General features: G+C 38.4%; 1 protein-coding gene across 17 annotated transcripts in view; it reads right to left on the bottom strand.

The window, feature by feature from the left end:
• Nucleotides 1–19,073, bottom strand: part of PEX5L (peroxisomal biogenesis factor 5 like) — a 241,669-nt gene that overhangs the window by 67,553 nt on the left and 155,043 nt on the right. For all 17 annotated transcript variants that reach the window (XM_003950234.6, XM_001168575.8, XM_016942333.4 and 14 more), the window contains 3 exons: nucleotides 16,762–16,956; nucleotides 12,188–12,311; nucleotides 11,190–11,286 (listed from right to left, as the gene is read on the bottom strand). In XM_003950234.6, coding sequence (XP_003950283.1) covers nucleotides 11,190–11,286; nucleotides 12,188–12,311; nucleotides 16,762–16,956 — 416 coding nt within the window. The remainder of the gene's footprint in view (nucleotides 1–11,189; nucleotides 11,287–12,187; nucleotides 12,312–16,761; nucleotides 16,957–19,073) is intronic.

The following is a 19,073-nucleotide window of genomic DNA, read 5'->3' on the forward strand; positions in this document are numbered from 1 at the left end:
GTCTTCAATAAATGGTTCTTGGAAAACTGGATATCTACATGCAAAATAATGAAATTACACCCTTTCTCACATTATATACAAAAACCAACTCAAAATGGATTGAAGACTTAAATGTAATACCTGAAACTATGAAACTGCTAGAAGAAAACACTGGGGAAATGCTACATGACACTAGTCTGGGCAAAGAATTTTAAAAATATGACACTAAAAACATAGGCAACAAAAGCAAAATAGGCAAGTGGAATTACATCAAACTCAAAAACTTCCACACAGCAAAGGAAACAATCAAGACGACAAAGAAACAACCCTCAGAATAGGAGAAAATATTTGCTAATCATACATCTGATAAGGGGTTAACATCTAAAATATATAAGGAACTTAACTCAATAGCAAGAAAACAACTTGATTTAAAAATGGGAAAAGGACCTGAATGGACATTTCTCAAAAGAAGACATACAAATGGCCAATAGATATATGAACAAAATATTCAACATTACTAATCATAGGGAAATGCAAGTTAAAACCACAGTGAGATACCACCTCACACCTATTAGGATGTCTGTTATCGAAAAGATGAAAGATAAGTGTTGGAGAGGATGTGGAGAGAAAAGAACCCTTGTAAACTGTTAGTGGAAATACAAATTAGTGTAACCATTATGGAAAACAGGACGAGGGTCCTCAATAAACTAAAAGTAGAGCTACCACATGATCCAGCAATTCCACTACTGGGTATATATCTGATATGGTTTGGCTGTGTCCCCACCCAAATCTCTTCTTGAATTCCCACATGTTGTGGGAGGGACCTGGTGGGAGGTAATTGAATCATGGGGGCAGGTCTTTCCCGTGCTGCTCTTATGATAGTGAATAAGTCTCATGGGATCTGATGGTATTATAAGGGGGAGTTTCCCTGCACAAGCTCTTTCTTTGCCTGCTGCCATCCATGTAAGATATGACTTGCTCCTCCTTGCCTTTCACCATGATTGTGTGGCCTCCCCAGCCACGTGGAACTCTAAGTCCATTAAACCTCTTTCTTTTGTAAATTACCCAGTCTCGGGTATGTTTTTATCAGCAGCGGGAAAACAGACTAATACAATATCCAAAGGAAATGAAATCAGTATGTCTAAGCAATATTTTAATTCCTGTGTTCATTGCAGCATTATTCACAATAGCCAAGATACAGAATCAGTCTGTCTATCGATGGAAGGAAGGGTAAGGAGAATGTGATATATATAGATGATGGAATGCTATTCAGCCTTATACAAGAAAGAAAAACTCATTTGTGACAACATGAATGAGCCTAGAGGACAGTGTGTTAAGTGAAATATGCCAAGCACAGAAAGACAAGTACCATGTGATCTCACTTACATGTGGAATCGAAAAAACTTGAACTCATAGAAGCAGAGTAGAATGGTGGTTACCAGGAGCTGGAGGTGAAGGTTGAGGGGTTTGGGAGATGTTGGTCAAAGGATATAAAACTTCAGTTAGATAGGAGGAAAAAGTTCAAGAGATCTATGGCACAGTATGGTAACTATCATTAATAACAGTGTGTTATATTTTTGAAACTCGGTAAGAAATTAGATTTTAAGTATTCTCACTATAAAAATAAGTATGTGAGTGAATGCATATGTTAATTAGCTCAACTAAGCCATTTTACAAAGTATATATATTTCAAAACATCATGTTTTACATGATAAATATATAAAATTGTAATTTGTCAGTAAAAAATGAATTAATAAAAAAGGAAAAAACTTTGTGCATTTATATAATGTCATGAATGACCCATGAATGGCAGTAGAGGAAAGTGAAAGCACTAATATTTTTTTCCCAGGGCACGTCCTTTTCTTAGCAGGCACTTCTCACCAGTAAGATACAACCTCACTTTCCTGTGAAGCCTGACCTAACAGGATCCATTACTGTCCTTGGCTTCTTCCCTTCGTCAGTGTTTCATGCACCAGCTGCACTGTGCATCACAGGATGCAAAGGGCACTGGAAGAAGAGGCAAATCTCTCCGAATTCTAGGCTTACAGTTCATATTCTCTTTGCCACTTAAAACAACAAGTGCAAATAGAATCTTACTGTATAAATGAAATTTTATTTTCATAGTACAATTACTGTTTAGGGAAGTGTTATTTTCCACATTTTTAGGAAGGCCTTAGATTATCATTAAGAAGAGTGTTATCTATGTCACATTTTGAAACCATTTCTTTTGCCCAAGAAAGTATAAGATAAATGCCATCAAAGATCAGTAAATACTGAAGGTAAACAGGCAGTTTTCGAATAGCGATTAGTATGCGGTTAAAGATCCTGAAACTTTTCTGCAACTTAGCGGTGTGCTCAGACATACAGGTTTAGGATTCAGAATGAAATACAGATTATAACATATGGTAAAGATCAGCCTTCCTTTCAATGCAAACTTTTTTTTTTTTTTAATTTCATCACAGGCAAAAGCTGTGGGAAGGGATATATATATATATACAAAAGTAATGCTTATAAACTGGTTATATTGCTTAGTACTTACATAAAGGTATGGTAAACAAAACAACTACACGTTACACTCATACATTTGAGTTGCAGTTGTTTTGACAGCACAGTGACTTCTAAACCTTTGTGGGCACTGGAATCACTGGAAGGCCTTGTTAAAATGCAGATTGCTAGGCCCCACCCCCGGGGACTCCGATTCAGTAGGTCTGAGGTAAGGCCCAGAATCTGCATTTCTAACAAGTTCTCAGGTGATACTGATAGTGCTAGGCTAGGAAACTACACAGAGAACCTCTGATCTAGATATTGGCATTATGTGTATACTGGAGTTCACAAATGTACTCTAATGTAGGCATTTCTTTTCTCCTTTGCATGATTTTGAAAAATGCTCCACAGCTATAGCAAGCTCCTGGAAACATCTTGGGTTTACAAATGGCATTTTAATTGGTTTAACTTAATTGGATTGTAGGATATTGCACTCTCCAAAGAAGAAAGCATTAAGTTCCCCTAACTGTTGATTGTTCTGAATGATAAGCACTAGGTAAAGAGAGAGAAGAAAGGATTTAACAGATTTTTAAAAGGAATGTTGTATTTTATTTTCTTTGTTCTAGAAAAACTCTGTTGGCTAACCACAATGACCGTTGTTAATAGCTTCTCATACAATTGCCTATATATTATTGCTGGAGGAGAAAAAGGAATCTGTTTAACTGTAGAAAAGAAAAACATAACAACTAGCAGACCTTGACTGACAGAATAACACGGTCATTGAAAGCATATGCTGGAATCAGATTGCCTGAGGCCAAATCCTGGTTTACCATTTACTACCACCTGGTGACCTTGGACAAATTACTTAAACTATTTTCATCTGTAAAGTGTACGGTCACATGTGGAGTCCCTATAAGGACTGATTATAACAATTCATGTAAATACACCATACATAGGACATAGTACGTGCTTAATACAACTTTGCTTTCATTATTATCTTTCTGGTTAGTGCCTATCAGGTGTGACTTTTAGAGTACTTTTGTTTAGTGGTTGGTGGAGACTAGTTGGAGTCTTATACTAGAATAGATCATTTAAACACTTTCCTCATTGAAATACCCAGAATTTTTTTTTCTTAAACAGCTAACAAACATTTGTCATTGAAAGTACACACGGCCGGGCACGGTGGCTCACGCCTGTAATCCCAGCACTTTGGGAGGCCGAGGTGGGCGGATTGCCCGAGCTCGGGAGTTTGAAACCAGCCTGGGCAACATCGCGAAACCCTGTCTCTACTAAAAACACAAAAAATCAGCCGGGCATGGTGGCTGGTGTCTGTAATCCCAGCTACTCGGGAGGCTGAGGCAGGAGAATTGCTTGAACCTGGGAGGCAGATGTTGCCGTGAGTCGAGATCGCGCCACTGTACTCCAGCCTGGGTGACAGAGCAAGACTCTGTCTCAAAAAAAAAAAAAAAAAAAAGAAAAGAAAATACACACAAAAACTGTCCCTTGTATGTAAAGGAGCCAATTCCTAGAGCTTTGTACAAGGCATGGCAGCATATAGTCCCCATCTCCCTTCAACTACCAAATTCTATGTTGAAGAATATTGAGGCAAATAAGTGCTGATTTGTGAACAGTCTATTATCGGGCAAAACTAAAAACTATTATTGAAACTAGTTTTAAAAATGATCCAGAATAAAATTTTGGGTTTTTTTCTGCCCTTTAATTAACTTCAGCTGCTACTTCCACATTGTTAAATTTGATTAGTTGTTTTCCTTTTTTGTTAGGATCCCTTATTTTCCACTTCCACAAATATTTGAGAATGTACTGTGTACAGATTTCCTACTGTGCTGGAAGTGGTCTTTCAGATTTCTTTCCTGCCTGCCTGCCTTCTTTCTTTCTTCCTGACTTCCATCTTTGTTTCACTCCCTCCTCATTAATCACTCACTGTGTGTGGCCTGGAGGGAAAAAGCCATGTTGAAGTGGCTCCTGTACTGTATTCCGGCAAGCAAAATTATTAATATTGATAGTGTATCTAATAGTTTCTGTTAGACACAAAGATTTCAGCTTTAGTCTAACTCCTCTTTCCAATGTTTTCCTTGCCTCGCGGAGAGTAAACATTCAAACACATTTGTTGAGCTGAATGGAATGAAACGGAAGCCATCAATACTTCTAAAAGTAAGGGCTTGACAATCATTTTGGAAGAGGAAGGCACAAAATTGGGTATGGCCTGAAATCAGATGACAATCCTAATTTGTTTTACAAAGATTCTGGAATAAAATGATACACATTCTTTAAAATTACTTAATCATATCAACCCTGTAAAAGTAAGTAATAATCAGAGTTTGCAGTGAGAAGGGAAATTGTGAATTATCTCTGGTGGATAAGCATGATGTGGCTGAAAGGAGGTGGTCTGTAGTTAAGAACAAATGCTTTATTATTTATGTATTTCTTCTTCTTCTTCTTCTTTTTTTTTTTTTTTTTTTAGAGATGGGGTTTCACTATGTTGCCCAGGCTGGTCTTGAACTTCAGAGCTCAAGGATCTGCCTGCCTTGGTCTCCCAAAGTGCTAGGATTACAGGCATGAGTCACCGCACCCAGCCCAATAACAAAGGCTTTAGGAGCTAATGGGTTGATTTGAGTCCTGGATCCTTTCCTCTTTAGCTGTGTCACCTGGGGAAAATTTTGCTCTCTAAGATGTATTTTTCTTCTGTGAAATGGGGATTATATTAACTCCCAAAGTTATTGTAAGAATTTCAAATAATATATAAAAATATAATCTCATATTACACATAGGAAGTAGGTATGCGATAAATAACAGCTACTAACATGCATTTCCTTTTACATTACTCCTTTAGAAATTCAGAAAACATACGTGCACTTAAGGTTTAAATTGCTCTGGTTTGGGATTGAAGGAAATCAAAATGTTTTACTCCAAAATATATTTCTTTGACATAATCTGAAGTGGCCCTGCAAAGCTGTCTTTTGTTGGGGAAATTAGAATCTGTAGATCTGTAGAGAATCTGTATTAATGCAATCAGCACTTCCTTTGCCCAGATCTAGGAAAGATTAACTGAGAGTCTGACACCTTTAAAGGACTGAAAGGAAACATTTACCAGCTATTCTCTCTGAGACTCCTACCTGCCAGAGGCTTCATCTATATGATAAAGCCCCCTTTGCTAGCCAAGCCTCTTCCTTTCTCCCTCCCGTAACGCGTCCTGCAACCAAAACCTGTTTTTGCCCATGCTCTGAGCCCATATTCTCTCCACAACCTCAAGATGGTATATAAGCTTCTGTACCTCATTGGGGGGTTGGGTCTTCGTTCCGAGGGCTCCTGTGTATACACGTTAAGAACATTTGTATGCCTTTTCTCCCATTAATCAATCTGCCTCATGTCAGTGGTTTTTCAGCGAACCTTTAGGGGGACCAAGGGCTTTGGTCCCCTCAGGATATTGCCAACATTTAAATTGTTCTGGTTTGGAATTAAGACTATGTGAATGGAAGCATTTGCTGTGCCAAAGTCAGCAAAATCAGTGAGTTACAAAATTGTGACTTGGCACTTGGAGAGCTGGCTGCTGCACATCCCAGTAAAATCTAACCGAGGTCTGCAAAAGCCTGTCTTGGAGCTCCCCTTCCAAGTGTCCAAATCCAAAAAGGCTTGAACCATCAGTCTCCAGCAGAAGCTGAATTATTTTTCTTTTGCCTCACTAATCACTATCTTAACCTATTTGTGGAGAAAGGTAATTTTATATTACTTTCTGTGTTTTTCTTAATTCTTCAAGTGTTTTCTAATTTTTTGGGATATATGACTTTTAAAAACAACTCCAGGGAATATTAGTTACACAGTTTGGGTAAGTGTCAAGAAACTTTATTCTTAAAAACACAGAGATTATATAATTTATTATCACCTCCAGTCACTCTGATTAGTGTATTGTTGGGGCTCAGAAAAATGGTACCCCAAAACATGGCACTTGGACGTGCCGGGTACTTTGAACTAAAGAGGCAGCCTCAGAACCAAGGTGTCTCTGACCTTCTCCCATTCCCCTGTCTCTCGCCCCTCTGCCTCCCCTGAAGCACAGGTAGGGACTTTCTCTGAAGTTCCCAGAAGAAATGCAATCTCCTTAGAAAAGATTAACTCCCAGGAAGGAACACTAGAGTTGACACCACACCAACTCACTTAAAGATCCTGAAACTTTTCTGCAATTTAGCAGTGTGCCCAGACTTGCTGGTTTAGGATTGAGAATGAAATACGGATTATAACACATGGTAAAGATCAGCCTTCCCAATATGGCTTTTGTTATATATAGATATCTATATAAATCAACTTCTTACATATTTTAAGTTCAGCCTAAAGATTTCTCTGTACATAGTGAGCTATAACCTAAATAGAAGTGTAAACAGACTGTAACCTACTGTTGTGCCAATCATGGAGTTTTGGCTGATCGAAGGGGACTCAGATGAACTTTACCAGGGTGAAACTGCCCCCACAGGGTTGACAGGAATTGCATGCCAGGTTCTGGACAGAAATATGGTGATAATTAAGCACAAATAAGGCTGCGCTTTGTCCCACTTCCTCGTGGCTAATAGTCACATAGCAGTAGATACTGACAATTTATATCCTCATTGTTCCTACAGACAGGATCTCTGACATTCAAATCATAAGGCTTTTGTTTAAGGATCATTAAGATGTTTTTCGGACCCTGAATTCCAGCAACCAGTTTGAAGACCCCCACAGATGAATGGGATCAGCATGAGAACACAGCTTCTTCATCTCTCTGTCCTACAGCTTCACTCTGCACTCTTCAACCAGTTAGTGATCTCCACACTTCTGCCCACTCCAAGACCCTTAAAAACCTAGCCCCAAACTCCTCGGGGAGATGGATTTGAGGTTTCCTCCCATCTCCTTGTTGGGTGACACTGTGATCAAACCTCTTTCTCTGTTGCAACTCGGTGTCTTGGCTAACGGACTTGCATTGGGTGATGAACCTATTACAGTTACAAGGCTATTGTCTGTTCTTCAGGCCCCTTCATTTCCCCTAAAAATAATTTACTCTTCCTCTAAGAGTACCATCATTCCCTACTTCCCTCTCCTCTATGAAGAGGATATTTAGGCTCCAATCATCTGGCCCTTCCCTGAGTTTCATACTTTGTGTGACTCTCCGCATGCTTCCACATCAATCCGTTTGCATGCCTTTCCTCCTGTTAATCAGTTTGTTTTGTAGACTCAAATTCTCAAAACTTCCAGAGGTGGAAAGAAAGTTCCTTTTATCCCTACAGCATTCAAAACACTATTTGAAAGAGGCTAGACTATGTTTTCCTTTTCCTCATCTTATAAAGAAAATTTGAAAACATTAGTTCTTCACATTGTGAGCTTCCATTTTCTTTGTGATTCTGAAATACAATTTTTAAAGGAATTTTGTAAATAGGTCTTCACCTGTTGGGTCACTGCCTCATATAATTTATGTTGGCTTGAGAGAGAAGAAAACATCTCCTTGATTTTCCTGTGAACCATTTGAGTTACACTTTTTTTTTTTTTTGGCTGAGTCTCGCTCTGTCACCCAGACTGGAATGCAGTAGCACAATCTTGGCTCACTGCAACCTCTGCCTCCCAGGTTCAAGCAATTTTCATGCCTCAGCCTCCTGCGTAGCTGGGACTACAGGCATGCGCCACCAGGCCTGGCTAATTTTTGTATTTTTAGCAGAGATGGGGTTTCACCATGTTACCCAGGCTGCTTTCGAACTCCTGACCTTAAGTAATCCACCCACCTCGGCCTCCCAAAATGCTGGGATTACATGCGTGAGCCACCACACCTGGCCCCATCTGAGTTATACTTTTAAGGTGAATCTTTATACCACCTTCATGATTTTATCTATATAAATGGTTCATAGATTAAAAGATAAAATATTTATTTATGCTTCTAACAGTATATTGTTAAATCAACTCCTTACATATTTTAAGTTCAGCCTAAAGATTTCTCTGTACATAGTGAACCATAACCTAAATGGAGATGTAAACAAACTGTAACCTACTCCTGTGCCAATCACACAGTTTTGGCTGATCAAAGGGGCGCAATTGTCCAAATCGTGTTCAAATAAGGCAAATGCCAAGCTGTAACCAATACGGCTGTTTCTGTTCCTCACTTCAGTTTTCTAGACATCACTTTCCTTTTACTTCCTGTAAATCTTCCTCCCCGTAGCTTCACTGGAGTCTTTCTGAGCCTACTCTGGCTCAGCAGGCTGCCTGATTGGTGAATTGTTCTTTGCTCAGTAACTCTGTTAAGTTTAATTTGGCTAAGGTTTTTCTTTTCTTTCTTTTTTTGAGACAGGGTGTTGCTCTGTCTCCCACGCTGGAGTGCAGTGGCTCAGTCTTAGCTCACTGTAGCCTCTGCCTCCCAGGCACAGTCATCCTTCTACCTCAGCCTCTTGAGGAGCTGGGCTACAGGCTTGTGCTATCACGCCTGGCTAATTTTTGTGTTTTTTGTAGAGACAGGGTTTTGCTATGTATCCCAGGCTGATCTCAAACTCCTGGGCTCAAGTGATCTACTGCCTCAGCCTACCAAAGTGTTGGGATTACAGGCGTGAGCCACTGTGCTCAGCCAGATTTTTCTTTTAACATCTTTTTGTCTTTTATTACAGGTAGATTGATCAGGTTATTCTCTTGCTGTTTGAGTGACTTGGTGTTTCAGATCTATTAAGTCCCAAATTCATGAAATTTTCCTAATTTAACCATAGGCTGAAATTAAAACTAGGAGATTATGAATTTCCTTAGTTTAGGCAAATCTGCATAAGTAAACATGCAATGTTTTTAAAAAAACAAATAAGAGTAAATTCTTTACAAATAATTGATAACTCTCTAAAAGGATTCATTAAGATTTGTCCAGATAGAAAACTCTCAGGTGCATTTTAAACTATGTTTTGGAGACAATATAGAAAATTTTCTAAAGTATTTTGTCTTTGTTTAAAGTAAGGTGTACTGATGGGTAAGAGGAAGGACAGTTTGGTGGGATGAAATCAGACAACCAGCGGGAGAGTTGCAGTCACTGGAATAAGATAAATGCATCCTGGGTCTCTATGGCAACCAGGGACACCAGCTGATCTTCCACCTCAGCTCCTTGTAGAACAGCCTACCTGTGCCAAGTCTCACCCGCTTTAGAAACAAACATTTTATTGCTACATTAAATTGTTCCAAGAATTCCAGTTTATGAAACAGTACCAATCACTTTAGCTGAGCCTAAATCTCTACTGTACTTATCATGAAATATTTTTCTGATATAGTAAGTGCTATAAATTTCCTTTTAAAAATACATTTAGAGTGAGCACCAAGGAAAAAACTACATTTTCATGCTACATTTACAATTCATTGAGGTTTGCAGGGCTATTTGTTCAGGAAGTTAGTGGACTTGTTTCCCAGCTAAGATCTGGGAGCAGTAATCGTCCTCTCTTGTGGAGGGTCAGGTGTTTGTAGGGGGCGCTGCTGGTGGCTTAGAAAAGTTTCCAGAGGCCTTCTATTTGCTGAAGATTTCCTCTCTGTCTGTGTCCTACCTCTCTCTGCCACTTACTAGTTGTGGGTCTGCAGACAAGTTTCTTCAGCTCACTGTAACTTAGTTTCACTGTCTATAAAATTGGACTTACCTGATCGAGTGATTTAACAGAAAAAAATGAGCTAATATGTAAGAAGTCCTTATAGCACTCAGTAATATCTGCTAGTATTATAATTATTTGTTTATTTCACCTCAGACAGTATATTTCCTCTTGGTTTCAACATCTAGTAAGCTCAGGAAAATTTCTCTTGCTTATTTTATTACACTTATTTTCCTTAAACACTGAGTCTCATCTCAACTAGATTGTAGAATGCATGAATTTGGATGCACACAACATATGATATCTTTGTGGTTTTAGATCAAGGCCTTTAAAAGCGTTCAAGGGAATGAAAAGATTGAGACTGACTTTGGCCTTCTTAGAACCATAGGAGATATGGTCTTAATCATAGGAGATAACTAGTTATAAAACAGCTAGTTAAACTGGACTTAAGGTTCAAGTAATGGACGGACAGACCTGGTTCACACCCTACTTCCACCAATGATTTAGCTGAGTGTCCCAGGAAAATGTGTTTGACGTCACTGAGAATAAAGAGTATCTTTAAAGTGAGGTTAATAATAATTCGCAGGATTATTTGAGTATTATATATAACACTTAAAAAACATATGTAAAGTCCCTGATACTTAGTAGCACTCATAAATAGTAGCTCTTATTGTCATCATCATGACTCCTAATACTATAATAATATATTTCTCAGCATGACATTTATTTTAATGTGACAGTCAGGGTACCAATGTGTAGTATATTCCACAGGGCATAGGTGTGAATGAACACTCAAGATGCAATTTCCTCTCCATCGAGTTCTGTTACGTAAATAGTGCTAATAATAGAGTAGAACAGATTTTGTATTACAAAATAATAGAACAGTAAATGGTAGAACAAAGAAAAAGTGCTAAGTACGCAGTGAATTCATTAACACATTTTCCAGCCAAATGTGTAGATATACATATATATATATATACACACCTATATTTCAGCTATTTTAAGTATTGAGATAGCTACTGAATGAAACAGCACATGAAACGCAATGTGCAAAAAATACTTCAAACTTTTTGTACAAAATGAAAATAAAACATTTATGCTATACAGTATATATAGGGAAAGATGTGTTCATTGAATAATCAGTTTTGTTACCTGAGTTGGAGCCACTAATTCCAATTCTGAAGCCGACTCAGAGTTGAGGGCGCTTTTTCCACCACTCAGTTCTGGTTGAGATCTGTGTTCTGAGGACCTATAAGGGATGCATTAAGGAAATTAAACGTACACTAGAAACAAATTAAGCTATAAATCCAGCCAAGAAACTAGGTAATTTGGATCATTGAAAGCCATGATGTCAAAGCGCTCATCAAAATTCTGATGATAGAGATGTTTCATGTATTTCTATTATAATGGTCACTTTCAGAATGTAAGAGGCTACAATGTGCTAGGTGTTATTATCTTCGATTAAAAATTCAGTTCGATTATGGGCAAAAAGTAAATAAATGCAGTACCATTTTTGTTACAGAAAATTATTTCATAAAAAAATTATGGTTTTTTTTTTTTTTTTTTGGTAGGGGAAGAAACTTCCCAAAAAGTGTCTCAGGAGAGATTTTATCTTTATATAGAATTTGCAATGTCATGATAAGTGGAGATGTGGGAGGGCAGTAGGAGACGGAAGCTGGACACTGCCCTTTAGGAAGCTTCAAAAATATGGTACAACTCAGGTGGCCAGATTTTCTCATAAGCATCCATACATTATTCTTAATTATTTGATTATCTGATAGTGGATGATGGAGCAAACCAAAAAAGGTACCTGTATAGCTGCAAAAATTTAACTATTATTTAATATATTGAATATTATCATGTATATACACATATACACCTATTTTTACTAATCAGCACAGTTACACATTCAGAACATTATTAGCAATGTTGAATTACGAATCTCTCAAAACGCTTATTGACTGAGTTGCATTGATTTTTGACAGTTGAATGAAATAATTTGAGTTGGTAGAAGCCACAATAATTGATATTGTTATATAGGGGTTACATGTGATGCCAAGTATTTGGATCGAGTTAACTCATTGGCTATTTCAGTGCCACTCATAAAGTTGATACATAAATGGCCATTTTCTGGTATTAAAATACCTTACCATAAGAGCTCTTTTGATCCAGTTCTAGATGAGGATGATTTTCTCTCTGCCATTGGATGTCCCTTGGTATTTCGATCTCCATGAAACTTAACATCGTCCCATTTTTCCAGTTGTGTTTGAATGTCTAGTAAGTACAGAGGAAGCAGGTGAGGCAGGTGGTGGCAGGGCGGAGGAGGGGGAGCAGTGGGGGGGAGTGGGGTGAGGGTGGAGCGTGTGGTGCAGAGAGAAAAAGATTAATTAAGATTGAAAAATCTTATCCAAGGGAGCTTCATTGAACCAGTGTTCCCAAGCCCGAAGATCAACCTTTATCTTTCCAATGTTGCATACAAATTAAAACTTGTGCAGCTAAATAGAAATCTCCTATTAAGATAAATTGCATTGCTTTTACAGTTAAAGCAATCAAGTTGTTTGACCTGAATTTATTTCTGAATCTGTGTACATTCTGAATCTTGTATATGAGCCTGTGCGATCTGGTGTAGAATGTACATCTGGAGCACCACTGTGTCAGTCTCTGGCTAAAGCAGGGGCTTGGGGGCTTTGCTGGCATGATTCCGGAAAGAAATTCTGTTTAAAAAGATGAGCTTCAGTGTTAAAAGGAGGTGGGAATAAATCAGAAAACTTTCATAGCTTTTGAATAAAGCATGTAATTTTTCACCAAAAGGAGGGAATTTATAACGGCGGAGAGAGAGAAAGGAGGCAATGAGGACAGCCAAGGGAATGCTGGAACCATTTTATCCCTGTGGCTTAGTTCTTACAGATAAAAAATCTGGCTGGATTCTCTCATTAACAGGTGTGTGGCTGTGAATAAACCACTGAAACAATCTTGGGGTTCAGTTTTTTAGTTTATAAAAAGATCGGGCCAGGTGGCGGTGGCTCACGCCTATAATCCCAGCACATTGGGAGGCAGAGGCAGGTGGATCATCTGAGGTCAGGAGTTCGAGACCAGCCTGACCAACATGGTGAAACCCCGTTTCTACTAAATAAAAAAAAAAAAATGAATGGGGTGTGGTGGTGCATGCCTGTAATCCCAGCTACTTGGGAGGCTGAAGCAGTAGAATTGCTTGATCCTGGGAGGTGGAGGTTGCAGTGGGCCCAGATCGCGCCACTGCACTCCAGCCTGGGCAATAGATCAAAACTCTGTCTAAAAAAAAAAAAAGATCAGTTTGCAGTTGATGTTCTCTAAGGTCTTTTTTCCCCTTCTTTTTAAAAACTGTGGTAAAAAATACATAACAAGTTGACCATTTAAACCATATTTTAGTGTATAATTCAGTAGCATTAGTACATTCGCACTGTTGTGTGACCATCACCACTATTCATCTCCAAAATTTCTCATCATTTCAAACTGAAACTCTACTCATTAAACACGAACTCCTCATTCCCCCTCCCCCACAAACCCTGGTAACTTTTATTCTACTTTCTGTCTATATGAATTTGACTATTGTAGGTACCTCATACAAGTGGAATCCTCCAGTCCAGGTTGATTATTCCTTATGCAAAATGCTTGGCACCAGGAGTGTTTCAAATTTGGGATTTTTTTTCTTGGTTTTTGGAATATTTGCATGTGTCATAATGAGATATCTTAGGGCTGGGACTCAAATTTAAACACGAAATTCAATTATGTTTCATACACACCTTACACACATAGCCCGAAGGTAATTTTATAAAGTATTTTAAATAATCTTATGCATGAAACAAAGTTCTGACTGTGACTTATCACACGAAGTCAGGTGTGGAATTTTCCACTTACAGATTTTGGAAGATTTCAGATTTTCGAATTAGGGATGCTCAACCTGTATTTGTCCTTTTGTGCCTGGTTTACTTCACTTAGCACAATATCTTCAAGGTTCATCCATGTTGTAGCATGTAAGTTATTCCTTTCCAAGGCTGAATAAGTTCATTGTCTGTATATACCACATTGTGTTTATCCATTCATCTCATGATGGGTTTCAGTTGTTTTCACCTTTGTACTATTGTGAATAACACTACTATTCTTAAAGGTGCTTTTAAACTAAGTACTTTTACAACCTTTTCATAGGACATTTTCTCAGAAGCAGAGAAATAAATGTTCATCATTTGCATGCTTATTGTGTTATATTGTAATATATTAATATATTCTTTTTTTTAAGACAAGGTCTCACTCTGTTGCCCAGGCTGAAGTGCTATGGTGCAGTCACAGCTCACTGCAGCCTCAATCTCTTGGGCTTAAGCAATCCTCCTGCCTCAGCCTCCCAAGTAGCTGGGACTACAGGCTTATGCCACTATGCCAGGCTAATTTTTAAAATTTTGTAGAGACGGGATCTCACTATGCTGTCCAAGCTAGTCTCAAACTCCTGGCCTCAAGCACTCCTCCTGCCTCAGCCTTCCAAAGAGCTGGGATTACAGATATGAGCCACTGCACCCAATCAATGTATTAATATATTTTAATCTAAATCTATAAATGTTATTAACTTATTTGTACAACTGAATAAACCTAGATGGTGAGGAAATAGTAGAGATAGTTATAAAATTTCCCTCCAAAGACAGACCTCAAAGAGGGATGGCAGGGGAGAGGCGTTCCTGTGTATGCCACTAATTTGAACAATGGCTTGGTTCTCTTTCCTTTCTTTACAATCTATCCCTGGAAGAGCTCATCTACACCCATGGTTCCAATATCCATTCATACACAGGCTTCTGACTTACAAATCTCCATTTCCTACTCAGTTCTTTTTCTCCAGTTCTAGACCTATATACTTAACAGTCTAATGGAGGTATCCACAGAGAAGTCCCATAGTTTCCTCAAATATAGCAGGTTCAAAGCTGAACACAATAGTTCACTCCTGCCCCTCTTCCATCTTCTATCATGGAGCTTGGCATGTTCTACATGTCCCCATTGCTCACATATACATATTATCTTTGTTTCCAAGTCTTGTTTTAATATTTTTTGGAACCTGTCTCTCTCTTTCTCATTATCCCCCTTGTCACTATTGGATCTCTGTACTGGTCTCCTTGCCTCTATTCCTTTCTCCATAAATCCACCAGAGAAGGATTTTTCTAAAATAGGAACTGTTGCTGTCATTCCTCTTAGCAGAACCCTTCAAACATCATCCCTACTCCCCCAGTCTTCAGTGCATGACATCCAAGGATTCCTATGATCTCACCACTAGTGATTTTCAGTCTTTTTCTCTCACTATTCTACCATCCTTGAGTACTATTGAAATACGTATATTTACTTAAAAAGACATCTTTCCATGTTTATCTATTTGTGTGTGAATACCTTTCCTTTCTGCAACAGCGATACCCTGCTCTGTTCTCCCCACCTTTCTCCTGATCTATCTTGAATCTGGCAAATTCCTATGCATTCCTCAACCCTCAGCTCACATAGTACCTCTTGTAAGACACCTTCTCCCACTGGCTGGAGCAATGGCATGATGTGGAGGCTCATGTAGTAACTGATCTGGGTTTTCTTTCATTGCTACATATAGTTAATATTTTATTATAATCATTTAATCATTTTTCTATCTCCCTACTAGACTGTAAATTTGCTAAGGCACAGAGAGCTTATATTATTTATCTTTGTATTCCTAGCACATAGTTTGTGCTGGGAATATGGTAGATACTCAGAGAAATGTTTGCTGAACAAATGAATAAATTAATTCATGACCATTTAACATGTACATATCATAGTAATAAGTGATTTCATATATTCCCATTTATTCCTCACAGCCTTATGGATAAGCTATGAATATGATCTCCTTATGAATGTATATACAATATTCACCTCCCCACACATATACCTACACACACAGCAGTCAGTCACAGCCAGGGAAGATTCATGTTCCTCTTGGCTTTCTAAGATACCTGTCACTGTTCTTTCTCTTGAGAAAGGAGAGCTTAATGTGTCTGATTCCAGGAGCTGAGAATTAAGCTGTCCTTTCTCAGAGGAGGTAGAATACAGTGGAAAACATATGGGCTTTGAGGTTGACTAGAACTAGGCTCAAATTTCAACTCTTCCTCTTATAAACTGTGAGATCTTGGGCAAACTGCTTAAATTTTGAAACTTGGTTCCTCAGATGTTTCAAAGAGTTGTGATAATTTAATGAGATAATACATGTAAGTAATGTACTGTGGTTCCTAGGCATTGTAACCCACCATCAAATGGTAGCTGTTATTATTGTATTGCATGTATTCCCAAACATGTTTGTTACATACTGTTTCATCTGGCTGCCCCTGGGCCTTGCATTAGAGTTGGTTACTCACAAGTCCCTCTTTCTCGTCCTGGACTGAGTGTTCCTACAGAGCAAGATGCACATTTTATCTTTATTTGTAACTTTAGTGCCTAACCTGGCACCCAGCACCTATCTATAACTCACTATTTGTGGGTCGAATAAATAAATGAATCAATCAGTTATGCAAAGTTGAGCTCCCCAATTGCTATACAGTTCAAGCTCAAAAGAAGCTATGTCCTGTCCAGTTTCCACCATGGAATGCCTTTTCTACTCCTTTGTTCTCTGTTTAATGCCATTGGTGGAATTTCCTCTTGTATCCACATCAGCAGAGCAAGGTTGAGCATCCATAGCCGCAAGCGATTGCCTTACCTAGATCTAAGGATGAAGTCTCCGGGACTCTGAGAGGCTGGCCTCTCTGCTCAGCATCCGTGCTGATGAGGTCAGATCCATCGGCCTTTTTCTTGAGGGATGAGGTTTTTGATGAGGGCTCCGACTTCTTGGCTTTGGTTTGGGTTTGAGAGACTGGTTCACTCAGGTCGAGGAGATCTAAGCCAGTGGCCAATACTACCAGAAATGGAAGAGGTTAAGATAAGCCCATTTACTACTCTGAAATTATTTAAAATAGGTTTCAGTTGGGTACAGAAAGATTTTATGTTTGTAGGATAGGTTAGAATAAAATTAAGTTAGCCCATCATTGATTTATAGAGACAGCTTGTTAGACTGGGATGTTTGCTGCATGTTATTCTTATATTTGGTATGGCACAAATTGGTAAGAAAGGACTTAGAGCAGCCTCAGTAATGATGAAGCTTTGAATGAAATTAAAATGATCAAACTGAATCTGAGTTCAGGTGCTATTTACTTTATTCCTTTGCTTTATTTATACTGAAGGTTATTTTAGATTGCAATTTCCCAGAGAGGAGTCAATCTACCATATTCAGAGATTTAGTGAAGGTTTTGAATGTCTTTGTGTTTTAATTTTAAACAATAAAGTATATGGGGTATAAAGCAATGCTGTTAATCATCTTTTATTTAATTAAGCAGTTCGATCAGAAAATGGCATCCTGTTTGGGTTCACCCAAGAGAGGTATTTTATAATCCATAGTTGATGAATAGGTACACATGTTAATGCCTTTGCTGTTTAGTATGCAAATTTAAATTTCAATGTAACTAACTATAAAACTGTTACACTTTTACTTCCTAGCAGGTTGATTACATTGCATTAAATACTCTAATGAAAGCAGAAATAATAACTTGTTCAAATGCAAATAAGGCAAATGAGAGTTAAAAAAGCAAGTTTTATAACCTTAGCTTCTTCCTTCTTTTACAGTGCATGTAACCAGTGTTTGACTAGCTCATTGTGAGAGATAGAAAATTCAAATTGGAGAAGGTCCCTACAGCTCTACCTTTCCACCAGTCCCTGCTGTTTCACTGGCCCTGGCACCGCACTGGAGAGACTAGCTTCTGAGCAAGATCGGTGGCTCCCTGGCCTGGAATCTCTTCACCCAGCTCACTTAGGAAAGCCACAGAAAGACAAAGAAACCACTTGCATTAACCCTTTGTGGCAGTCTACAACAATGACTGCAGCACTCCTCTTTAATCTCCAAGCTTTTCCTCTAGGTGGGGGATGGATTTTTGCTGATGTCTCAATACTCTTCTGTCTGCTTCACCCTTGTACTCAAGGCAGGGGCTGGGCTCCATTGAACTCACAACCTGGATTTCTTTAGTAGTGCAAGGGCTTCATGAGTTAACCATTCCTATGGGATCTTTAGGATGGTGTGTCAAACTTTACTCTTAATAATCTTGCTTTCTGATTCCAATTCCAAGTCACAGTGGTTGGATGTTGTTGTTGAAGTGGAAACATCTGGCTCTGTCACGGCTTAGTGTGTGACTTGAAGTAAGTTTCTTAATCTCTCTGAGTTTCAGTTTCCTCATTTGAAAATGGGGAATTAATTGTCTTTTAGGGATAAGATGAGGATTAAATGATCTAATGTATGTAAAGTGCCAGGCATACAATAGGTACTCAATAAATGTGATTTCCATTCTTTTACAGCCAATTTGTGATTTTTTTTCTATCCTTTTTGTTGTTGTTGTTGATGTTCTCCTATTTTCACTGTTCCTTTTTATTTGAGACAAGAATCAGATCCATACACTGACAGAAAGAGAAAATGCTACTGGGAATAAAACTGAAGATGAGACAAAGATATTGGTTCTACAGAGGATCCTATGAAGTAAATTTATCATAAAGTGGCCTGAAAGTGTCAGCTTATCTCAACAGAATCTTCCTGAGGCAATAGGAACCACTTCCCAATGCTAAGATGCCCTGAGATACGAGGGATGTTTTGGGGCTGGGAAGTACTTGAACGCGGAGGGAAAGAAGTGACATTCAGAACTAAGCTGCCTGGCTTTATGTCTAAAATGTAAGCATGGCAGACAGCCAAAATAGGCTAGAATGCCTCACATTTTATATCCACTGAATGGTCAAATAGAAATTTCCAGACCACTATTATGTTGGCAAGGAGGCTAGGCCCAATGTGATGTCCTTATAATGGAGGAAAGGAAATTGATGGCTTAATATAGAATGCCATATACATCTTTTTACTAATTGTACAAACAATTAAGAGTTAGTCACTTGCTCCTAGACTTTTAGAAGCAAATTATAAAATTGTCTACTTGAACATAG

The sequence above is a fragment of the Pan troglodytes genome, chromosome 2, assembly GCF_028858775.2.
Source record: "Pan troglodytes isolate AG18354 chromosome 2, NHGRI_mPanTro3-v2.0_pri, whole genome shotgun sequence".
Classification (NCBI taxonomy): domain Eukaryota; kingdom Metazoa; phylum Chordata; class Mammalia; order Primates; family Hominidae; genus Pan; species Pan troglodytes.